This window comes from Bubalus bubalis, chromosome 1 (assembly GCF_019923935.1).
Source record: "Bubalus bubalis isolate 160015118507 breed Murrah chromosome 1, NDDB_SH_1, whole genome shotgun sequence".
NCBI classification, from domain to species: domain Eukaryota; kingdom Metazoa; phylum Chordata; class Mammalia; order Artiodactyla; family Bovidae; genus Bubalus; species Bubalus bubalis.
This window is the reverse complement of record NC_059157.1, coordinates 8,725,848-8,750,370: the sequence shown is the minus strand read 5'-3', so window position 1 is coordinate 8,750,370 and position 24,523 is coordinate 8,725,848. Positions and strand designations below refer to the sequence as shown.

At 39.9% G+C, this 24,523-nt stretch overlaps 1 protein-coding gene across 5 annotated transcripts in view; it reads right to left on the bottom strand.

Moving 5' to 3' along the window:
* The window catches only part of KAT6A (lysine acetyltransferase 6A), a 108,779-nt gene that overhangs the window by 33,850 nt on the left and 50,406 nt on the right, over positions 1-24,523 (bottom strand). For 4 of the 5 annotated variants that reach the window (XM_025277929.3, XM_044928520.2, XM_044928570.2 and 1 more), the window contains 6 exons: positions 20,174-20,282; positions 17,506-17,621; positions 16,653-16,734; positions 15,640-15,775; positions 13,967-14,283; positions 11,507-11,625 (listed from right to left, as the gene is read on the bottom strand). In XM_025277929.3, the coding sequence (XP_025133714.2) occupies positions 11,507-11,625; positions 13,967-14,283; positions 15,640-15,775; positions 16,653-16,734; positions 17,506-17,621; positions 20,174-20,282 (879 nt within the window). The remainder of the gene's footprint in view (positions 1-11,506; positions 11,626-13,966; positions 14,284-15,639; positions 15,776-16,652; positions 16,735-17,505; positions 17,622-20,173; positions 20,283-24,523) is intronic. The other variant, XM_025277933.3, reaches the window with a different exon arrangement.

The following is a 24,523-nucleotide window of genomic DNA, read 5'->3' as shown; positions in this document are numbered from 1 at the left end:
ATCATCTAATCTAATCAATAGTGAGTCCCCCCATTGCTTCAACTCGCTTTCTCTAGGACATTAGGTCAGAGAGCCTGGAAGCTGTTCTTGACATCCCCTTACTCCCTTAAACTATACATCAAACCTACCAAGTTACACCAACTCCATCTCTGAAAAGGATTCTAAATTCACTTCCTTCTCCCCCATCTCCACTGCCACCTCTCTAGTCTAAGTCACCTTCTCGATCACTGAAAAAGCCTCTACATTTGTTTCCCTGCTTCTACTCTTGGCTTGGAATATGAAGAATTTAAATCCATTCATATAGTGGCTAAAAAAAGAAAATTTAATTCATATTTGGTCTACTTCCTTGCTAAAATCATTCAATGATTAAAGAAGATGTGGTGTATACATACAATGGACTACTACTCAGCCATAAAAAAGAATTATCATGACATCATTATTTGTAGAATCTAAAAAGAAAAAAAAGACACAAATTTATTTAAAAACGAGAAATAAGACACAAACATAGAAAACAAACTAATGGTTACCAAAGGGGTAAGGGACAGATATATGCTGCTATATACAAAAGAGATGAAAAGCAAGGATATACTGTATAGCACAGGGAACTACAGGCAATATCCTATAATAAAACACAATGGAAAAACAATCTTTTTAAATCATTCAACACCTTCCCACTACAATTGCAATAAAAACTCCAATCCTAACTTATGTCCTCATTTTATCTCTCCAACTTCATCTTTTGTGGCTTTTATTCATTGTACTCTGGTTGTCCTGGCCTTCTTTCATTTCCTCCAATGTACCAAGTTCTTTTATGCCTCCAGACGTGTACAGGCAACCCCCTATGTCTGGAACATTCTCCTCAGTAGCTCTTTGCCTTGCTGACTTTCTACTCATCTTTTAAGTCCCTGTGTGAATTATCACTGCCTAGGAATACCAGAGACTGGTACAGGAAGTGTCTACTATGCCCTCTCACCACATTCTTACTTTCTTCCCACTACTTATAAGCTTGTAACAACAGACTTATTTGTACAATTGTTTACTGTCTGTTGCACTCATGAGACCGAACGTTTCATGAAGGCAGAGTCTATGACTGTCTGTCTACCCTATAGCTCTAGCTCCAGGCCAGGCACGTGAATTCTGAATGAATGGACTTCATGAAGAAATATCATCATCAGAACGTTAGTGCACTGCATGGTACTGCACTAAAATTATTTCCAGAGTGTGCTTATGAGAATCAGCACAGGTCAGGATGCACAAATCTAGCTGCCTATTTCCTTGGTGCCAGATACATACACGGATAATCACAAGTTTAATAAAACACTGGAAGAAACATACTATCTCCACTAGGCCTCAGCAAGGCTCAGCACCCCTTTTAACTCTCCCTAGTCATCTTTCTCTTCACATCTCTTCTCTTCACACCTATTATTACAACTTCTGACTCATTTCACCCAACAGAAAACTTGATTTAAATATCCACTCAGTAGACAAATATTTACTGAGCCTTTACTATATTCCAAATACTCAGTATAAAGCAGTGACCAAAAAGAAAGCGCCTGATCTCAAGGCACTGGCATTCCAGAAATGAATATTTACATTTATAAGTAAGTGGCGAGTACCTTGTAGGACAAGCAAGCAGGTAGGGAGACAAAGAGTGACACAGTGGGGATAAATGCACACTGTTTCAGTTTGGGAGTTAGGAAGAACCTCTAACGGAAGACAGAAGCAGAGACCTAAACAGAGTGAGCAGTGAGCAGACTCGCTCTCTGGACCAGAGGAAGGGCCATGCAGACCAGGAGCAGGAAGTGCAAAGGCTCCGAGGCCAAGTGTGCCTGGTGCATCTGAGGAAGAGAGAGGAGGCCTGTGGCTGGTGAGGTGTCAACAAGGGCCAGAATGGGAGGACAATGTGCAAGAGGAAGGTAGGAACACGGCCACAGTGGGTCTCTTTAAACAGTCTCAGCAGGACTGAATGACACTACAGGCTTTCTGAGCAGAGGAGTGGAAAGTCTGAAAACATTTATTCTAGCCCCTGTGTAAAGAATACAGCTCTGACACAGGGGTGAGCAGCAGGAGTGGAAGCAAGCACATGAGTATGGAGACATCACAGCAGCCCAAGAGGAAAGGAAGGCAGCTCAGGCTAAGAAGCTGGGTGGGGAAAGCAGCAGTCATATTTTGGAGACATTCTGGAGGTAGGACCAATAGGATGTGCTGATGAACTGAATATGTACAGGGTATGCAGAAAAAATCAAGGATGACACTTCTTTGGGCCTGAGAAAGTAAAAGAAGAGAACTACTGCTGATGCCCATTCTCCACTAAAAGGAACCAGGGATTCTCAGAGAAATGGCTGAATCTACAGCGTGAACAACAGGAACCTAGGATATATTGCTGTGGCTAAAAGCAGATATTAATATGGGCTATACAAATATTGAATCATTTCATTGTACACTTGAAACTTTTTTACAGTTATATAAAATTGAGGTCAATTATACCTCAACTTTAAAAATCACCAAATGAATAAATTGGACACACACACACACACACACACACACACACGCAAAAGCTCTCCCTGCCCAAATCTGGAACAACCTGAGCATCTAAATAAATACCAGTAACAACAAATGATAAGATAACTCATAAAAAAAGAATCTATAAGTCATAGATAGACAGATGGATGGAAATATGGATAGATAGAAAAAAGGAAAAGCTCTTCTTTATATTAGTACGCCAATTAAAAAACATATGATGGAATTAGAAAATCATCTAATTCCATCTAAAGCAACCAACAAAGTCTAGTGGATAAAATCTAATGAGAAACAGCACATATTTAAACAAAGTATATACCCCAAAATTACTTAATTACAGAGGGCAAATGAGTTAACAGATAAGAAACACGGCATGATATCACTGTAACCAAGTGATCAAAGGACACATCACCACCGTGGATGTTCTACAAAATAAACGACCTGCACTCATCAGAAATGTCAAGGGCATGAAAAATAAAGACTGAGAAACTGTTCCAGGGTAAAGGAGAATAAGGAGACATCATGGGTAAACAAAACACACAATCCTCAGTTGGCTAGTTGACCAGGACAAGGCTTCCTTTCCTTTTGCTATAAAGAAAATTAGCAGTACAACTGGTGAAATCTGAATAAAGTCTCCAGATTAGATAACATGTTTCATGGGTGTAAACTCCTGATCTGGACTGCACTGTGGTCACCTATAAGAATGTCCTTGCTTGTAGGAAATACACACAAGTAAATAGGAGTAAAAAGCATTAGTATACATCTGCAACTTAATTCAGGAAAAAAGGTTCTTAAAAAGTGAAGAAATGACAACCTGACCAAACAAGATGGTGGAGGAGTATGTGGACGTGGAGGACATCTCTCTCCACGGATACGTCAGGAACACACCTTCAGGCACAGAAGTGCACACAAGACACCAGCTGAGAGCCGAAAGGAGGACCCGACCAGAGGAAACCAAGACAGAGAACCATGCAAAACTTGAGATCAAGCCCTGGGCCTTTGGAGTGGGAGCACTGACACCAAGACCCTAGACTACCAGAGAACTAACCCTAGGGAGAGAACAGTGAGAACTCACACAAAGGCAACCACCTGCATACAAGACCTGGCATCACCCAACCACCAGTAGCACCCTGTGCAGGACACTGCATCTAAACAACAAACCAAACAAAAATACAAACCCAGTCATCAGCAGACAGGATTACCACCTCACGTAGCCTTGCCCATCAGAGGAAAAACAAACAAACAAAAACTCAGCACAAATCTCACCCTATACGAAGCTCACACAAACCACTGGACCAACCTTAGGAGCCCAGAAACCAGAAGAAAGAAAGAATTCAACCCTGAAGCCTGGGAAAAGGAGCCCTCAAACACAGTATGTTAAAAAAAAAAAAATAATGAAAAGGCAGAGAAATAACACACAAATGAAGGAACAAAGTAGAAACACAGAAGTCCAAATAAATGAAGAGGAAATAGGCAAACTACCTGAAAAAGAATTCAGAATAATGATAGTAAAGATGATCAAAAACCTTGAAAGCAAAATGGAGAAAATGCAACAATCAATTAACAAAGACCTATAAGAATTAAAGAATAAACAGAGACAAACAACACAATTACTGAAATTAAAAATACTCTAGAAGGAATCACAGCAGAACATCTGAAGCAGAAGAATGAATCAGTGAGCTGAAAGATAAAATGGTGGAAATAACTTCTGAAGAGCAGAATGAAGTAAAAAGAATTAAAAGAACTGAGGACAGTCTCAGAGACCCCTGGGACAATATCAAATGCACAAACATTTGAATTTTAGGGATCTCAGAAAAAGAAGAGAAAAAGAAAGAGCATGACAAAATTTTTGAAGAGATTATAGTTGAAAATTTTCCCAACATGGAAAAAGAAATAGTCAATCAAGTCTAAGAGGCACAGAGTACCATACAGGATAAACCCATGGAGAAATATGGCAAGACACATAGTAATCAAACTAACAAAGACGAAACACAAAGAAAAAATATTAAAAGCAGCAAGGGAGAAGCAATAAGTAACATACGAGGGAAACCCCATACACTTAATGGCTGATCTTTCAGCAGAAACTCTGCAGGCCAGTAGGGAATGGCAGGATATATTTAAAGTACCGAAAGATTACTCAACCCAGCAAGTACTGAAAGTACAACCAAGATTACTGTACCTGCAAGGATCTCATTCAAAATTGATGGAGAAATAAAAAGCTTTTCACACAAGCAAAAGTTAAGAGAATTCAGTACCACCAAACAAACCTTACAACAATACCTAGTCAGGAAATATGAGAAGAAAAAAGATCTACAAAATCAACCCCAAACAATTAAGAAAATGGCAATAGGAACAGATATATCAATAACTACTTTAAATGTAAATGGATTAAATGCTCCAAGCAAAAGACACAGACTGGCTCAATGGATACAAAAACAAGACCCATATATATGCTGTCTACAAGAAACCCACTTCAGACCTCAAGACACCTACAGACTGAAAGTGAGAGGATGGAAAAATACATTCCATGCAAATGGGAAGCAAAAGAAAGCTGGAGTAGCAACCCTCATATCAGAAAAAACAGACCTTAAAATAAAGATTACAAGAGATAAGGAAGGACACCACATAATGATCAAGGGATCAATCCAAGAGGAAGACATAATAATTGTAAATATCTATGCACCCAACATAGGAGCATCTCAATACATAAGACAAACACAAACACATAAAAGGAGAAATTGACAGTAACATCATAATAATTAGGAGACTTTAACAGCCCACTCACACCAATGGACAGATCATCAAAAGAGAAAATTAATAAGGAAATATAATCTTAAATGATACATAAGATGAGATGGATTTCATTAATATCTTCTGGGCATTCCATCCAAATGCAGAAGAATAACCTTCTTCTCAAGTGCACATGGAACACTCTCCAGGATAGACCATATCTTGGGCCACAAATCAAACCTCAGTAAATTTAAGAAAATTGAATCATATCAAGCATCTTCTCTGACCACAATGCTATGAGACTAGATGTCAACTTCAAGAAAAAAAAAAAAAAACTGTAAGAAACACAAACACATGGAGATTAAACAACACGTTCTAAATAACCAACAGGTGACTGAAGAGATCAAAAGGGAAATCAAAGAATGTCTAGAAACAAGTAACAATGAAAACATGACAACTCAAAACCTATGGGATGCAGCAAAAGCAGATCTAATGGAAGTTTATAGCAATACAATCCTACCTCAAGAAACAAGAAAAACATCAAATAGACAACCTAACTTTAAACCTACAATAGAAAAAGAACAACAACAACAAAAAATAGTAGAAGGAAAGAAATCATAAAGATCAGAGCAGAAATAAATGGAAAAGAAATGAAATAAACAAGAGTGCTACTGCTAAGTTGCGTCAGTCATGTCCGACTCTGTGCGACCCCATAGACGGCAGCCCACTAGGCTCCCCCATCCCTGGGATTCTCCAGGCAAGAACACTGGAGTGGGTTGCCATTTCCTTCTCCAATGCATGAAAGTGAAAAGTCAAAGTGAAGTCGCTCAGCCGTGTCTGACTCTTAGTGACCCCATGGACTGCAGCCTACCAGGCTCCTCCGTCCATGGGATTTTCCAGGCAAGAGTACTGGAGTGGGGTGCCATCGCCTTCCCCATAACAAGAGTAAAGATTAATAAAACTAAAAGTTCTTTGAGAAGATAAACAAAATTGACAAACCTTTAGCCAGACTCATCAAGAAAAAAAGAGAGAAGAACCAAATCAACAAAATTAGAAATGAAAAAGGAGAGGTTACAACAGACAAAGCAGAAATACAAAGGATTAGAGAGACTATTATGAACAACTATATGGCAATAAAATGGATAACCTAGAAGAAATGGACAGACTCTTAGAAAAGTTCCATCTTCCAAGACTGAATCAGGAATAGAAATAGAAATTATGAATAACCCAATTACAAGCACTGAAACTGAAGCTGTGATCAAAAATCTCCCAAAAATCAAAAGCCCGGGACCAGATGGCTTCACAGGAGCATTCTATCAAACATTTAGAGAAGAGCTAATGCCTATCCGTTTAAAACTCTTTCAAAAAATTGCCGAGAAAGGAACACTTCCAAACTCATTCTACGAGGCCACCATCACCCTGATTCCAAAACCAGACAAAGACAACACAGAAAAAGAAAACTACAGGCCAATATCATTGATGAACATAGATGCAAAAATCCTCAACAAAATTTTAACAAACAGAATTCAGCAACACATCAGAAAGCTCATACACCATGATCGAGTTGGGTTTATTCCAGGAATGCAAAGATTCTTCAATATACACAAATCAATCAATGTGATACACCATATTAACAAACTTACAGATAAAAACCATATGATAAAACCATATGACAATCTCAATAGATGCAGAAAAAGCTTTGACAAAATTCAACACCCATTTATGATTAAAACTCTTTAAAAAATGGGCACAGAAAGAACCTCAACATAGTAAAGGCCATATATGATAAGCCTAAAGCAAACATTATTCTCAATGGTGAAAAATGGAAAGCATTCCCCATAAAATCAAGAACAAGACAACAGTGTCCACTTTTACCACTATTATTTAACATAGCTCTGGAAGTCTTAGTTACAGCAATCAGAGAAGAAAAAGAAATAAAAGGAATCCAGATTGGAAAAGAAGTAAAGCTCTCACTGTCTGCAGACGACATGTTATTGTACACAGAAAATCCTAAAGACAGTATCAGAAAATTGCTAGAGCTAATCAGTGAATTTAGCAAAGTTGCAGGATACAAAATCAATACACAGAAATCAATTGCATTTCTATACATTAACAATGAAAAATCAGAAAGAGAAATTAAGGAATCAATCCCATTCACCATTGCAACAAAAAGAATTAAATATCTAGGAGTAAACTTACCTCATGCGAAGAGTTGACTCATTGGAAAAGACCCTGATGCTGGGAGGGATTGGGGGCAGGAGGACAAGGGGACAACAGAGGACGAGATGGCTGGATGGCATCACTGACTCGATGGACATGAGTTTGGGTAAACTCCAGGAGTTGGTGATGGACAGGGAGGCCTGGAGTGCTGCAATTCATGGGGTCACAAAGAGTCAGACATGACTGAGCGACTAAACTGAACTGAACTGAAACTTACCTAAGGAGACAAAAGAACTGTACACAGAAAATTATAAGACATTAATGAAAGAAATCAAAGATGACATAAACAGATGGAGAGATAGTCCATGTTCCTGGATAGGAAGAATCAATACTGTGAAAATGACTATACTACCAAATGCAATCTACAGATTCAATGCAATCCCTATCAAATTACCAATGGCATTTTTCACAGAACTAGAACAAAAAATTTCACAATTCATATGGAAACACACAAGACCCCGAACAGCCAAAGAAGTCTTGAGAAAGAAGAATGAAGCTGGTGGAGTCAATCTTCCTGACTTCCAATGGCATTTTTCACAGAACTAGAACAAAAAATTTCACAATTCATATGGAAACACACAAGACCCCGAACAGCCAAAGAAGTCTTGAGAAAGAAGAATGAAGCTGGTGGAGTCAATCTTCCTGACTTCAGATTATACTACAAAGCTACAGTCATCAAGACAGTATGATACTGGCACAAAAACAGAAATACAGACCAATGGAACAAGATAGAAAGCCCAGAAATAAACCCATGTACCTATGGGTACCTTATTTTTGACAAAGGAGGCTGCTGCTAAGTCACTTCAGTCGTGTCCGACTCTGTGCGACCCCACAGACGGCAGCCCAACAGGCTCCCCCGTCCCTGGGACTCTCCAGGCAAGAACACTGGAGTGGGTTGCCATTTCCTTCTCCAATGCGTGAAAGTGAAAAGTGAAAGTGAAGTCATCAGTCGTGTCCGACCTTCAGCGACCCCATGGACTGCAGCCTTCCAGTCTCCTCCATCCATGGGATTCTCCAGGCAAGAGTACTGGAGTGGGGTGCCATTGCCTTCTCTGGACAAAGGAGGCAGGAATACACAATGGGGCAAAGACAGCCTCTTCAATAAATGGTGCTGGGAAAACTGGACAGCTACATGTAAAAGAATGAAATTAGAACACTTCCTAACACCTACACAAAGATCAACTCAAAAAGGATTAAAGACTTAACTCTAAGACCAGAAACTGTAAAACTCTTAGAGGAAAACATAGGCAGAACACTCAATGACATAAAGCAAGATCCTCTATGACCCACCACCTAGAGTAACAGAAATAAAAACAAAAGTAAACAGTGTGGGCAAGTGGGACCTGATGAAACTTACAGGCTTTGCAGAGCAAAGGAAACTATAAGCAAGGTGAAAAGACAACCCTCAGAATGGGAGATAATAATAGCAAATGAAACAACTGACAAAGGATTAGTTTCCAAAATATATAAGCAGCTCATACAACTCAATGCCAGAAAAATAAATAACCCAATCAAAAAGTGGGGGAAAGACCTAAACAGACATTCCTCCAAAGAAGACATACAGACGGCTAACAAACATATGAAAAGATGCTCAACATCGCTCATTATTAGAGAAATGCAAATCAAAACTACAATGAGATATCACCTCATACCAGTCAGAATGGCCATCATCAAAATGTCTACCAACAATAAATGCTGGAGAGAGTGTGGAGAAAAGGGAACGCTCTTGCACTGTTGGTGGGAATGTAAATTGATACAGTCACTATGGAAGATGGTATGCAGATTCCCTAAAAAACTAGGAACAGAAGCAGCATATGGCCCAGCAATCCCACTCCTAGGCATATGCCCTGAGGAAACCAAAATTGAAAAAGACACATGTTCATTTTTCACTGAAGCACTATTTACAATAGCTAGAACATGGAAGCAACCTAGATGTCCATCGACAGATGAATGGATAAAGAAGTTGTGGTACATATACACAATGGAGTATTACTCAGTCATAAAAAAGGAACACATATGAGTCACAGTTCTGATGAGGTGGATGAACCTAGAACCTATTATACAGAGTGAAGTGAGTCAGAAAGAGAAAGACAAATATTGTATTCTAATACATATATACAGAATCTAGAATAACAGTACTGAAGAATCTATTTACAGGGCAGCAATGGAGAAACAAACATGGAGAATAGTCTTATGGACATGGGGACAGGGGAGGACAGGGTGAGATGTATGGAGAGAGTAACATGGAAACTTACATTACCATATGTTAAATAGCCAATGGGAATTTTCTGTGTGACTCAGGAAACTCAAACAGAGGCTCTGTATCAACCTAGAGGGGTGGGACGGGGTGGGAGATGGGAGGGAGGTTCAAAAGGGAGGGGATATAGGTACACGTACAGCTGATTCATGTTGAGGTTTGACAGAAAACAACAAAATTCTGTAAAGCAATTACCCTTCAATAAAAAAATAAATTAAAAAGAAAAAATCAAAAAAAAAGTGAAGAAACTACTCTCTCCTTTGAATTCCCACTAAACACCATGTAAACTCCTACTAGAGTACCTCTAATACTTTTTTTTTTACTTATTGTCAGGAAAAGAACATGCCTTTAGAGGATAAGCAAGTTGTCTGAAGTATAAGGCAGTAAAAGACCAAGGCTTGAACCCAGATCGCCCGACTCAAAGCCAAACCTGGTTAAGTCCTAAGATGGTGAAATGTTGAGTAAATGTTTCCTGAATATTCATACTGCTGTTTTTGTTTTTAAAAAATGCATAGGAATAGAGGCACAGACGTAGAGAGCAGACTTGCGGACACAGTGGGGGAAAGAGAGGGCAGGACAGACGGACAGAGGAGCACCGACATACACACTACCATGTGCAAAATGAACAGCTGCCGAGACACAGCTGCAGGACAACACAGGGAGGCCAGCTCGGCGATGGCCTCAGGCAGGGATGGGGTGGGAGGGAGGCTCACGCTCCGCGATGACCTCGGGCGTGGGGGGGGTTGGGGTGGGAGGGAGGCTGAGAAGGGAGGGGGCACATGCACACACACGGCTGATTCACTGTGTTGTATGGCAGAAAGTGACACAACGCTGTAAAGCGATTATCCTCCAATTAAAAAAAACAAACAAACAATCTGTTCACTAGTGGGTCTCTGAATCCAAAGAGTTTCACCGACACAACAGGAATCCCCAGCAGTGGCCTTATAAATTCTTAATTTCAAGATAAGAGATAGAACTCAACTTGGCTTACACAGTGAGTTGGTGGCAAAGGAGCAAGACAAAAGAGAAACAAAATCTAAGAGTCTTCAGGATCCACACCACACTTTTCCTATCTTTTCTCCTGCCATTATCTACACTCTTGTTCTCTGCGTTTCAAAGAATACTTCCAAATCTTTGCACTTCCGTGTTTTCTAATTAATGAGACCACATTCCTTGTCATCCTGATCAAATCCTTTACATTTCTAAGACCAGCTCAAGTGGTATTTCCCCTCAATGAATCCTCTCTGACTCCCCACACTTCATGTATTCTATAATTAAACTTCCACATTAAGGAAATTATCTATTTACAAGTCTCTCCTGGCTGGAGAAGGAATCCTGTCATTTACTCTGGCATCTCCAGCAGCTGGCACATAAGCAGGCTCTGTGCCTGCACGTTTATATCTTGCTATGTGTCAACAAAGCATTAAGGCACAAGCATTTAATAAATATTTCCTGAGTTAACGAATATGTGTTTCATCTCCTGAGAGAGGTTTGGTTTTTGGTTGTGTGCCAGTCAAATCCTAAACTCTTCTTCATATAAGACAGAAAATAAACCAAGCTCATTTGATACTGGTAGTTAAAGCAATGTGTTTATCTGCAAAACCAAACCAATTACCATGGGTTTGGAAAGAACACCATAACCAGCAGACAATGTACATGCACAAACCACACCAGACCAGATGGATGAATAAACTACTACTGCTTTACCCACAATATAATTAATCCTCTGCTTCTTACCCCCGAACAAACTGATTGTCCAAGGTGAATATTCAACTTTACCTGCAAGGCTTGTTCTTGGATGTCACGAAACAATTCCATATCCTTCTCAGTCATGATTTCCTGGCTCCCAAAAAGCCGGTCCTCACTTTCCTGTTTGCCATCCCAGCCATCCTGATTGTCTGCATGTTAAGAAAGGGCTTACATGTTATTCATGCTACCATGAGTTCAACACACAAACTAGAACAAATTTCAAAAGTCTTAATATTATTTATATAAAAGAGAAAAGGACAACACTAAGCTGACTTCCAGAAAGATACTAGTCAATAAAGGATATGTACATATTATATCTGCCTTATAATGAAAACCCTGAATTGACTTAAAAGCTTTTTAAAAATATTACATAACTAAGTTTAAACTTCATTAAACAAGTTTGTATTTCAGCATATACATACATATATATATATAAAGTACAACAGGAAAAAGGTCTAAGGAATATGCAGTCTGTTCTGAAATAACAAGAATATAAAACTTTTAACACATGTCAACACACAAATGCTGCTTTTTCATTCTTTGGTAGCATGGAAGAAGTTTATGTTATAGCAAGACATAATTTTCATCACTTTAGAGCAACACAAGAAAAGTTTGCTCCTCTTAAAATTGTCAATGATTCCACAGTCTTCATAAGGCCAACCCATTCTTATCTCAACAAAACAGTCAATTTCAAGTGGTTAACTGATGCCCAGTGCCAACTCCCCAACTCCCCTCCCATTCTGGGTGCCCGTTTAAAGCACAAACGCCAAAGCCTGAGGATCGCAGGCAGTAACCCTCTGGGAAAGTACGAGAAATTAAAATAAGCATTCACTAAATGACGCACCTTCCTCAAATGGGTACAGAAATGAGCGAGAGGAGCACTGGGGGAGAAGAGCATTAGCCTTTGCACTTGAAAATGACATCAGTGTGGTCCTGCTGCTTCTCTGAACGTGTGTGGCTGAAGAGACCCGTTAGGGACAGTTCTTTTAAAAAATCAACTGTATGCACAGTCACTCATTTCATGGAAGAAGGAACAGGACAGGGGCTCACTCTCCACCATATTCCTAATCTGAAACACACGTCTGATCTGAAGCTACTCTGAGCCTTCACTGCCCCCTAGCGCATGCCACAGCCGGAGGCAGGCCCAGATCGGGTACAGCCCTCCCCGCGCTCTACCAGACGGTGCAGGCTGCCTCCGGAACTACAGGTCAGGGACAAAATGGCAGAGCCCGTTAAAGCCAAAGCCATGCTGAAACCCTGCGGTGGTTCTCCACACACTTGATACATTTGCTCTGATAGAAAATTTCTAACACTTTCCAGTAGATTCTTCTAATAATCTACCTCTAGTGAAATGGTTAATTCAGAAATGCCTTTTATCACCCTCTGCTTTATGAGATTCTTTCCTAAGTCCAACCTGAACGGCCTGCATGTTTTCTCAGATAAATGTACTCAGAGTGGGCCTTATCTTCAGTCTACATGGATGATAAAGACATGAAAAGTGAAAGCCTAAACTGTAATTAGCTGATTGCCACTCAGGTGAAAAGTCAGTCAATACGGCATAAAAGGGGGGCGGGGCGGACAAGGACGAGGACCTTTCCCTCCGGCAGTGGCCTGGTCCATCCTTTATAGAAGCAGGAATGATATGGAGTGGGGAGTACAATTCCCGGTGGGACAGTCAGGGGGAAGGAATCAGCGTTCAGACGGCCCCCTGCAGCCGATGAGGCACCACCCCGGCACGTAACAGCCCATGACCTGAGAGTCCACTCTCACTCTTTGACTTTGCCCAGAGCCCTTCCTACTTCCTTCACACAATCGGGTGCTGTCAGCTCCACAGCGATGAGACCAGCTCATCAACACTGTCTCCTCTGACCTGAATTATCTGCTATACTTTTAACTCTTCTTCACAGATCTAATCCAATTTGAAAATGAGAGAACTCAGCCTGAAACGTAGGCAAACGGTCTGAAGCTGTGGCTCTCTAAGTATAATCCATGAAAAATTACAACTGTATCTGCCAAGATCTGAAGTAAAAAAATAATGACCTCATCGTATTTCCAAATAATTTGGTCTTTCACTTATGCTCAGATTAACAGCAGTCTATTTACCCATACTCTTTGCAGTTTCCTTCCAGGAATAAAAACAAGCATTATGAAGTTCATCACATGATTTATTTTGTAATTTATGAAATATAAAGTTATCCCTGAGTCAAGGTTATAACCCACATTTCTGTAGGCAGATTCTTTGTGCTTCCACCAAAAAAAGCATCTTCTTTTCTCTAAAACTCCTACTTGTCCATTCTCCAGCTTCATCTCTAGGTTCTAAATTCCTGCCTTGTTATCACCTGAGTCCCACCTAAATCCACGACCTTGAGCATATTCTCATATTCCAAGACCGATTTTTAATAAGTCAAATATAAATCTACTCCAGATAAGTAGTGCTATTCCAAATAACAGCCTCTGGCATACTTTTGTCTCCAGGAGAGCAGCCTTTACCTGTGGGCCAATCTGAAGTGCTTGGCTTTCTGCTGCCCTTTTTCCTAGCTCTGTATTGCTCAGAATAGTCTACCACTTCCCCCCGAGGCTTCCGCCCATCGGGAGAAGGGGTAAAGAATTTGGTAAGGCCATCGATGAGCCCTTTGGTTTTCTTATTGAACTTCAAGGGGACACTGCCATCTCTGCAGAAGTCCAAGCCATCTATTTGCTCTAAGTATCCTTCTTCTGATGACGATGCTGACTGGCTGGAGAGAGTGATTTTACGTTTCCGACCCCTTCCAGGGCCTGTTCGAACTTTGCTGAAGGGACCTTTTGACCTAAGGAATCAAACAGGGAAAGGGGGAGCGATTAAAAAGAAATCTTTATAAGGTTTCTGTTTAATACATAACATATAGTAAATATCTACAACTGTATTTTTTAATTCCATATTGTTAAGAATATTCCATAAACTGTAATAAATATTATATGATTAAGAAGTAATATTATATTAAAAAAAAAAAAGAAGTAATATTATTAGAAACATCCACTTCTGGGAAGCCTATGCATTTTATAATGAAAAGAATCCTAGGCCAGGAGTCAGACGGCATATGTGAGTCATAACTTAGCTACTTACTAGCTGCACATCTTGGACAAATCACATTCTCTCTAAACAACAGTGTCTATCTACACAATGAGAGTTGTACCACAGAAAACCTAAGACCCTTCCTGGTATGAAGGCTCTTCCTAGGATCTCTGCACCAACTCAGAGTTAGACTCTTACCTCTCAACATAAGGATGGGTTACTCTCTGCAAGCCAGGAATCAAAAGATCTTTTTATAGGAAAATTAAAGCTTGATGTAAGATTTAAAAGCATGAATTACAGTACTGGTTCTATGTATTTCAAACTGCTAATGCCCATTCACTTCAGTTATATCACCTTCAGGATAGTCTTAAGTGTAGAAAAGGTGGGTAAATTTTAGGAGAGGTTGACAGGCTTAAAGGTAGTTTACATATCATCGAAGGTGAATTACTGGAGAGATACTTCAAAAAAAAAAGACAAAATTAGCTACTGAATCTTGCCCCACCTCCTCCAGACCTAGCCCAGTTTTCTAGTCCATAAGAGTTAATTATATTCCTGATTTCTGCTAATAGGTGAAAAATTCACATTATTTTACTTTAGGACATAGAAATGGGACTTAGCTATGACCAATAAGAGAAGCTATCCAGCAATTTGTACATATAACACAAACTACTGAGGTAACATTAAGAGAGGAATCTTTGAAATGCTTCAAAAATGTAATTTTTTCTTCCTTGTTTTTCAGGTAAAAGAGAAAATTAAAGGTAACAGCTAAGAGCCAGACTTTGGTGCCAGCCTACTGGGGTTTTAATCTCAGTTCAACACTTACTATAAACTATGCAAGTTACTGCTCTATGCTATATAGCTTCCTCCTTTGAAAAATCAGAGTACCAACAGTTCCTACTTCCCTGGGCTGTGGGAAGAATTAAATGATTTAATACATGTAAAGTACTTAGAACAGGGGGTGCCTTGGCCCTCTGTTAAGGGCTCAGTAAGCATAAGCCATTATTATCATTACATAAAAGTCAATCTGCTTTTCCAAATGCCAACAAGTGAAGCCTGCGCTACGGAGAAGGCCCTGTCTCTTCCCCCTCACCTGGCCACAAGTACAACTTACACCGTGTTTTGTTTCTTTAACCTGTTTTTTGGGCGTCCTATTGGGTTAGCGTAGCGCCGTTTTATCTGTGCTGCCTTCTTCTGTAGAAGTTTTCTTCCTTTTTTCCTAGGTCGACATATCTGACATATCCACATGCCTATAAAGAAAGAAAAATCAAGTAAACGGAAGAGGTAGGAAGAGGGACACCTGTTCTTCCAGCATATACAAACGCGACTCTTCAAAAGGTAACATCCACAGTGGCACAGAGGGCTCAAGTAAAATCCTGAAGTGGAATAAGTTGGCTACAGCTAGGGCTGAGTCCCTTTCCATCAGCAGGAAACACTTCGTTAAAGAGACATAAAGTATCTCAGAAGCATTTTACTTAAAAAATCTATAAATCACAAAAACCAGAGTTGAAAATGGACTTTATGATAAGACAAAGCAGAGAAGACTGCTTTTTTTTGAAGAAAGTATAAGCATATGATAATATGGAAGTCCAAACAACAGGCAACTATGTCTCAAGTAAATGCCTTTCAGGGAACAAGTGTCAAAAGAATAAAATAACAGTTTTAAGCTGCATTCTTCTCATTTGGGCACTTGTTTGCTTGCAAAATATTATAAAACTTTGTGAGGTTTTCGATAAACCAGAGGCTCTAACAGCTTTAAGCCCCTCAAAGGTGATGAGTTGTGATATAATCAACATGACCTAACAGAATTTCACTTCTTCAAGAAATAAATATTTTAAAGTATTATATAAGTCAAGTACTTTGCCCTCTAGCTACAGGGCTGGCAACAATTGGTAAGTGGACACCTTCACCCTCGTGGACGCTTAAACACTGAAAACCGAGGAAACTAGTACTAAAGCCACACCATGTAGGAACGTCAGGAGCCTGTCCCCATCCGAGGTGACAGCTCTCCACTCGAGACAAAGGAGAAAGACGCGAGCTATTCTTTCACTTGAACCAAGTAGATTACAAGGTGCTTTCACTAACCTGCCCCTTATCACCAGTTTGATTTCGGAAAGTATCTCTTACCTTTTGGCATCCGAGTGAGTGGCGGATCACAACATTCCATGTGAAAACCCCGGTCACAGGAATCACAAAAGAGCATGTTATCCTAAAGCAGAGAAAGAACAGCTATGCTCAACCACATGAAACAGAAACATGGTAGGGTCATGACTTCATGAAACCTAGGAGGCTCCTTTCCACAAAGGAGATGAGTGACCTAATAATAAAAGTTCCCTTAATCTGCAGTAGTTGAGTAAACACATAGCCTGAGTTAGCAAAAAGTTTTGCTTCATCCATCTTTAATAAGGAACTAAAGCTTCATTACTTCTAAAAAAATGTACATCCAATAGCCAGATAAAAGATAACGTTTTTAGTCTGTTTTAATAAAAGAGAGAAGAAGATGACTGCAATTAATATAACTGATCATTCCTAAATGAATACCTCCATAAGACTCAAATTTCACAAGTATTTCTTTAAAGTAGTTAGTCTCTCTGCAAACATACAATTAAAGTGCTTTAGTAACTACCAAGAAATCTGGGAATTCCCTGGCAGTCCAGGGGCGAGGACTCTGCGCTTCTACGGCTGGGGGACCCAGGTTCGATCCTTGTCAGGGAACTAAGATCCCATAAACTGCAGTTTGGCCAAAAAAACTGGGGAGTGGGGTAGAAAACTGCCTAGAAATTATTCAAGAATTATCCAATACTCGCTCAATCATCACTGAGCAAGTATTCTAAACTAATGATGTGAACTTTAAGAGGCCATTGTTCTAAATTCTGCTGAACCAAGAGACTGAAAATAATTAAACACGCACAGAAGAGAATGCCAGTTGTACACTCTACTTCTAAATGAAATACTCACAATGGAAGGCAAAACTACTCACTGCATTTTTGCCTTGGTCTCGACAGGAGCTGCACGTTTTACACTCGATGCACTGCCACCGTAAGGCCTTCACTCTGACCGTGAGTTCAGGGGAAAACTTCAAACAGGATGGGTGACCTAATAAAAGGTGAAAATGGCAAATGAAACAATCAAGAATCATTCTGCAACTGTATAAAAGGAATGCTGTAGAAAAAAGGCAAATTATCTTAAATCAAAACATCAAGGAAAACAAGAACCTCCTGGAAGCTTGCCACACTCGTCTTATCAGGACTTGGCACTCCAATTCAGTTTTATGCATGCTACATACATCACCCCTCTCCTAATATGATTATAAAAAAAACTTGAAAAATTCCAAACTTGTATTAAGGCTGCATTAATTAAAGTACTGTGTGTGTACACATGGTCCTATGTATATGAATACATAATAGGCCTGGGCCATTTCTGGAAGAATAAACACAAAAACTGTTTACAACTGTAACATCCTAGGATACAGAGCTATAAATATTTTTCAGGAAAAGGATTTTACATTTTACTTTATACCCTTCTGTGCTCTCATTTTTTAAACAATAATGTGTTAGGTTTATAACTAATAAATAAATTTTTTAAATCCCATCAATTAAAAGTGAGTTATGTGCTCATGATTTAAGGCACTCAAGATAAAACAAAGACCTAAGCAATATTTCTACTGTGATCAGAATTAACAGTAACAGGAAAAAAAAAATATTTCCTCTCTCAAGAGTTACAATCAGTTTGATTCTCAAAAACAGGATAGCCTATTTGCTCGTAAAGATTTATCCATTTCCTCTAAAAATTGGTTATCTTTACTTTACTTCAGTGAGAGAAAGGGTTGGTTAAATTATCTTTCTCTTTTCTATCAAATTTTCTTTTTTAAGAGATAAGAAATTTATCATCAAAACATCACTAACATCCAAGGAAAATGGCAGAAGTGTAAAAAAATCTCACCTGTAATCTCATCATCCCAGAAGAGCTATTTTCATGTTCTACTTTTCCTTTCTAAACTAACTAAAGCCCTTGCATGGTTTTAATTATAGGATATATACAGCTTTGTTCTGCTTTTCATTATTTTATTCAAGCAAACTTTATATTTACATTCCTTAAACTGATTATACTCCAGAGTTGACACACTAGAACCTACCTGATCATCTGCCTGTTGTAAATATTTACACAATTAACCCATAACAGTTATTAGAACACTAAAATGAATTATTTCATGATTACAGATTCTTTCCTTCTTTTAAGTTAATTCCTTAGAATAAATTCCTAAAAGAGGAATTGGCAAGTGAAATGAAATAAACATTTCTATAGCTTGAGAGGTAGATCTGCCCTGCCAAAACATGCTCCAAGCCCTACGATGCAATATCCAGTGACATCAGCAGGGTACAAGCCTTTTCCCACAATGTTATTAGCTCCAATTTGGGCTCTCGTATCTTTCAAGTTTTATAAAGCTATAAAATAACACTTCACTGCTGCTTTGGTGGGTCTTCCTATTATTATTTGGGGAAAACATTTTTAATGTGCTCAACTCTTAATTTCTCTCACATAAATGGCCTATTCACCACCTTTGCCCCTTGGACTTTAAAAATGTAAATGCACTCTTGGTACTTCACAGCTTTTGGCCCTTTGCCAAATGTTTAACACAATTATTTTTCTCAAACAATTCTTACTGTTTGAAATTTGGGGTACTTTAGCTCTCAATTTGGAAAATACCCAAATTTCACGTCCTTGACCGTGTGCATGCTTTCTTCCTTGGTTACTGTGACAGCCAAGCAGCCCTCCCGGCACCACCACCAGCTCACGGCCGTGAGTCCTCCCGCACCAAACAGGACCCTGCTGCAGCGGCCCCCTGACTGCTAAGGGAAGTGCGAAAGGCGCTGCCATTCCACCTGGCTCCTTCCCTCCGCGGGCCACCTCTGTCCCAGGAATCAGGCCTCAAGGCCCATCCAACAATCTTACAGAACCCTTATTCTGGTATCGAGTTCCTCTCCTCTTGAAGCACGTAGTGTTTTCTGCTTTCTGGACTAAATCCTGCTTGTTACTGGTATAAAACACTGAATATTAAGCCAATGATCAAAACTACTACAAAGCTTCATTAGTTCTTACAATGTAGACAAAGAATATCTCTGAAATTAACAATTTAGGAGACTCTTTGAAAAATCTTTTTTAGAGCCCCAAATTTCACACAGCTCACTAAACTGCAGTCAACACTCTGTTTCTCAATGTGACATATGTAAGTTTATGTCAAAAAAAAAAAAACAACCAAGTCTGTTATTGTCCTGGTTCTATTCACGAAGGCTGAGGCATAAATCAAGGGTGAGTAGTGATTATTAAAGAAACCAGCAATAACTTCCAACTGACTGCTATGATTTGAACAGATGCTTGACAGTGAAATATAAAGACTAACAGAAATAAAAAGAAGTCTATGGAAAACTTCTTATTGAAAAAACAGCTACTAAGACCTGATTTAAGTTAACTGAATCAAACATTTCAATTACACATTTAAACTCCTCCCTCACCTAGAAGCTCATGTCAGGTCCCTAAAACCAGAATCAAATGTAAATGTTGCTCTCTTAAGGACCAAGCGTGCAATTCCCAGTTAAACATACTCGTGCTGGACAAACCCTGGGAGCCGCACACAGAGGGTCACCTACCGCTGTTGCCGCAGTCCGCACAGGAGATGAGTTCCTCTGGCTTCTTTTCTCGGTTTTGCTCTTTTGTGCCAAGACAAAAACTACAGATGGGGATGGGTTCAGCAACCGGCTGCAAAGAAAAACACAATTCACTCGGTATTGGGGCTTTTCTTTAGTGTTGATATAAAGACAGTAGAAGTACAATTTAAATTCCTTTAAGAGTTGCATATAACTGTGGGACAAATGTATAGCCCTCCGAAATTTCCAACTCACAAAGTAGATGGTTTTTTACCAAGCCTGCTTTGGCTACATCTTTACAAATGGTCCTGACACCGGCAACTTTGGTCTAAAAACTCATACCCCAGTCAGGTGGTCACTTAGAAACTAAATGACACAATAGGGGTTAAGCAAAGCAAATCGACTACCTAAGAATGAAAAATTCAACTAAATTAAGTACAAGAAATCATAGTATTAGCCTTTACAAGGCATGTAATATAAGAGAAAAATAATAACAATCATAATGAAAAGCAGAAGTCATTAGTGCAACGAGACAGAGCTCTGTGCAAATGGGAAAAATAAATTCCAGTAGTGGTCTGGAAGTCACGGGTTGAATGAGCAAGACAACACATATTAAGTGCCAGTACTTAATACATGGGTGTTATGGTAATCTAAGAAGCTTCTCCAAGGACAACAGATAGTAACTGTTAAAAGCAGGTTTAAACCTAGGTCTCTAGGTTCCTCCACAGCAGTGGATGGAGAGAAGGGCAATACAGGTAGTACAAACAGGGTGAACTGTGGTGTACAGTCTGCCAAGGCTAGTACTTTAAAGATAGAGTTTCTGTGATAAGCAGGGGTGGGGGCGTGGGGGGACAAGAGAGGGAGACTAGATCAGTTCTTTAAGATTGCCACTGAATGTCTTATAAAGAAGTTGGACTTCACCCTGCAGAAAAGAAGAACAATAGTTACTGAACCAACAGACGATCACCTGTACTTGAGAAAAAAAACCCCGTAGCAATAAAAAAGGCAGACTGGGGGAAAGGGAATGGAAATGCAAAACTAGCTACGGGCTCAGAAAGCAACCAGCAGTGGAAGTAACAGAAAAGGAAATGAATTAAACACGACACGACCCAACAAGTGAACAACAACAGCAACTTAACGGAAAAGGTGGTGACATCATCAGCTATGAAAGCCATCCTCGAGAGGAGTCAGGGGAAAGGGAAGGGCCGATGAGTCTGGTGAAAGCCATCCCCAAGAAGAGTAAGGAGGAAAGGAAAGAGCCAATGAGTCTGGTTTCAGGTGTGTTTCATCGGGAGGTACTCTCAGGCACCTCTCAACTACGCTAAGCAGGGTGCAGGACGGTGACACAAAGCTCCCCAGGTGCTTTCGGTCTACCGGGGAGAGCAGATAAAATGTCTACAGGTATCGTGGCAGACGGACAAGAGTGGGAGACAAACGACCAGGTGATCAATGAGGTGCAAGTGGGACCCGCAAAGGCTTCCTGGAGTTATTTGACAGGCGCAGGCATACCTGAAGGGGATGTTAAAAGAAAACACAGAATCATCGAGAATCAGATTTGAGAGAGGTGGGTGGAATGAGCTTAGTTTGGGTCTTAATAGAGCTTAAAATGCCTATGAAACATCCAAGGAGCAATGTCCATGGATCTGGAGCTCAAGAGAAAGGTTGATTTGGAAATTAAAATCTAGAAGTCATAGTCAGCCCTCCATATCCCTAGGTTCCACATCCTTGAATTCAACCAACTGTGGATCCAAATCAGTTGAATCTGGAATCCAGAACCCGTAACGCCGTCAGTTGATGGGTTTTCCCATGGAGAACAGGTGGAAAGGAGAGCCAAGAACACCAATATGTAAGGGACTGGCAGAGGAAAAAGCCTGGAAAAGAAATAGACTAGTCAGAGAGCTCAATGGTACATCAATATAAAAACGTCCAAACAAGCAAACTAACAGTACTGCTCAGCCAAGAGATGAAATGAGAGATGAACAGCTGGAAGTTGTCTTTTAACAACTGTGCTGTGGTAAAGACAGCCACATCCTTCCTTTGAAAAGAACCAGGGGAAAACGTGGGAAAGACATTATACAGGAGCAGAAGCTTGAAGTAACCTCTAAGAAGGCAGAAGTAAGGTCATGAGGTTTGAGCTTTATGCTGCAGCCTCTCTGGACCACTAGAAGATTTTAACAGAGGAATGATATGAGCAAGATTTGAAGTTTTAAAAAGTCACTGTGTAAGTGGCTGGAAATGGACGGGAAGGAATATGATCTACGTGTGATCCAGGCCGTGAGTAACAAGGGCCTGCATTAAGGCACTGACAAAGGACTGGAGAAGAGACATAAGAGGAGTATAAAAGGCAGATCTGGCAGGACTGACGGGTAACTGACCAGGGGCAGGGAACAGAGAAGCATGGAAGACCAGAGAGACACCATCAAAGAAGTGAAGAGGCAGGCACGCACGCCACATAAAGGCAGATAACGCACATTTAACTAACAAATGTTCATATCCAGTACTACACAGAAAAACCCTTACATGTCAGTCAGGAAAAGACAGAAGACGTCAACAGGTGCTTTACAGCAGAGAGCACATGGAACACAGGGCAGCGCAGCCGCTGTGTCCTCGACCTAACCACGTTACACTGAGGGTGTCTCTTCTCTGACCTCACAAGACCAAGCATAAAAAGAATAGATATTTTAGCTACCAAAAAAACCGGAACCTGTAAAGAATACTATTACCAACAGTGATCATGATATTGTAACTTAACTGATATAATTCCAGGGCTTTTTTTTTTTATTTTATTAAATTTCAGGGCACTTTTTAAGCACAATTTGGGGAAGAGTTATAGTACTTTGAGAATTAGTCATTTCAGCTGATGAACTACAAGCAAAAAAGTGGTTTAAATAAATCATCTAGGTTACAACATAAATCTATGAGGTTTTCTGTGTGGATCAAATAGAAGTACTAATCAGCTAACTGTGTGGTTTGTTTTGGCACATCCCTAACTGTATCATGGTATGAAAAGGCAAAATGATAGGATACTGAAAGAGAAACTCCCCAGGTCAGTAGGTGCCCAATATGCTACTGGAGATCAGTGGAGAAATAACTCCAGAAAGAATGAAGGGATGGAGCCAAAGCAAAAAGAAGACCCAACTGTGGATGTGATGGTGATAGAAGCAAGGTCTGATGCTGTAAAGAGCAATACTGCATAGGAACCTGGAATCTCTGGTCCCTGAATCAAGGCAAATTGGAAGTGGTCAAACAAGAGATGGCAAGAGTGAATGTCGACATTCTAGGAATCATCGAACTGAAATGGACTGGAATGGGTGAATTTAACTCAGATGACCATTATATCTACTACTGCAGGCAGGAATCCCTCAGAAGAAATGGAGTGGCCATCATGGTCGACAAGAGTCCAAAATGCAGTACTTGGATGCAATCTCAAAAACGACAGAATGATCTCTGTTGGTTTCCAAGGCAAACCATTCAATATCACAGTAATCTAAGTCTATGCCCCAACCAGTAATGCTGAAGAAGCTGAAGTTGAACGGTTCTATGAAGACCTACAAGACCTTTTAGAACTAACACCCAAAAAAGATGTCCTTTTCATTATAGGGGACTGGAATGCAAAAGTAGGAAGTCAAGAAACACCTGGAGTAACAGGCAAATTTGGCCTTGGAATACGGAATGAAGCAGGGCAAAGACTAATAGAGTTTTGCCAAGAAAATGCACTGGTCATAACAAACACCCTCTTCCAACAACACAAGAGAAGACTCTATACATGGACATCACCAGATGGTCAACACCGAAATCAGACTGATTATATTCTTTGCAGCCAAAGATGGAGAAGCTCTATACAGTCAACAAAAACAAGACCAGGAGCTGACTGTGGCTCAGACCATGAACTCCTTATTGCCAAATTCAGACTTAAATTGAAGAAAGTAGGGAAAACCACTAGACCATTCAGGTATGACCTAAATCAAATCCCTTATGATTATACAGTGGAAGTGAGAAATAGATTTAAGGGCCTAGATCTGATAGATAGAGTGCCTGATGAACTATGGAATGAGGTTCGTGACATTGTATAGGAGACAGGGATCAAGACCATCCCCATGGAAAAGAAATGCAAAAAAGCAAAATGGCTGTCTGGGGAGGCTTTACAAATAGCTGTGAAAAGAAGAGAAGTGAAAAGCAAAGGAGAAAAGGAAAGATATAAACATCTGAATGCAGAGTTCCAAAGAATAGCAAGAAGAGATAAGAAAGCCTTCTTCAGCAATCAATGCAAAGAAATAGAGGAAAACAACTAGGGATCTCTTCAAGAAAATCAGAGATACCAAAGGAATATTTCATGCAAAGATGGGCTCGATA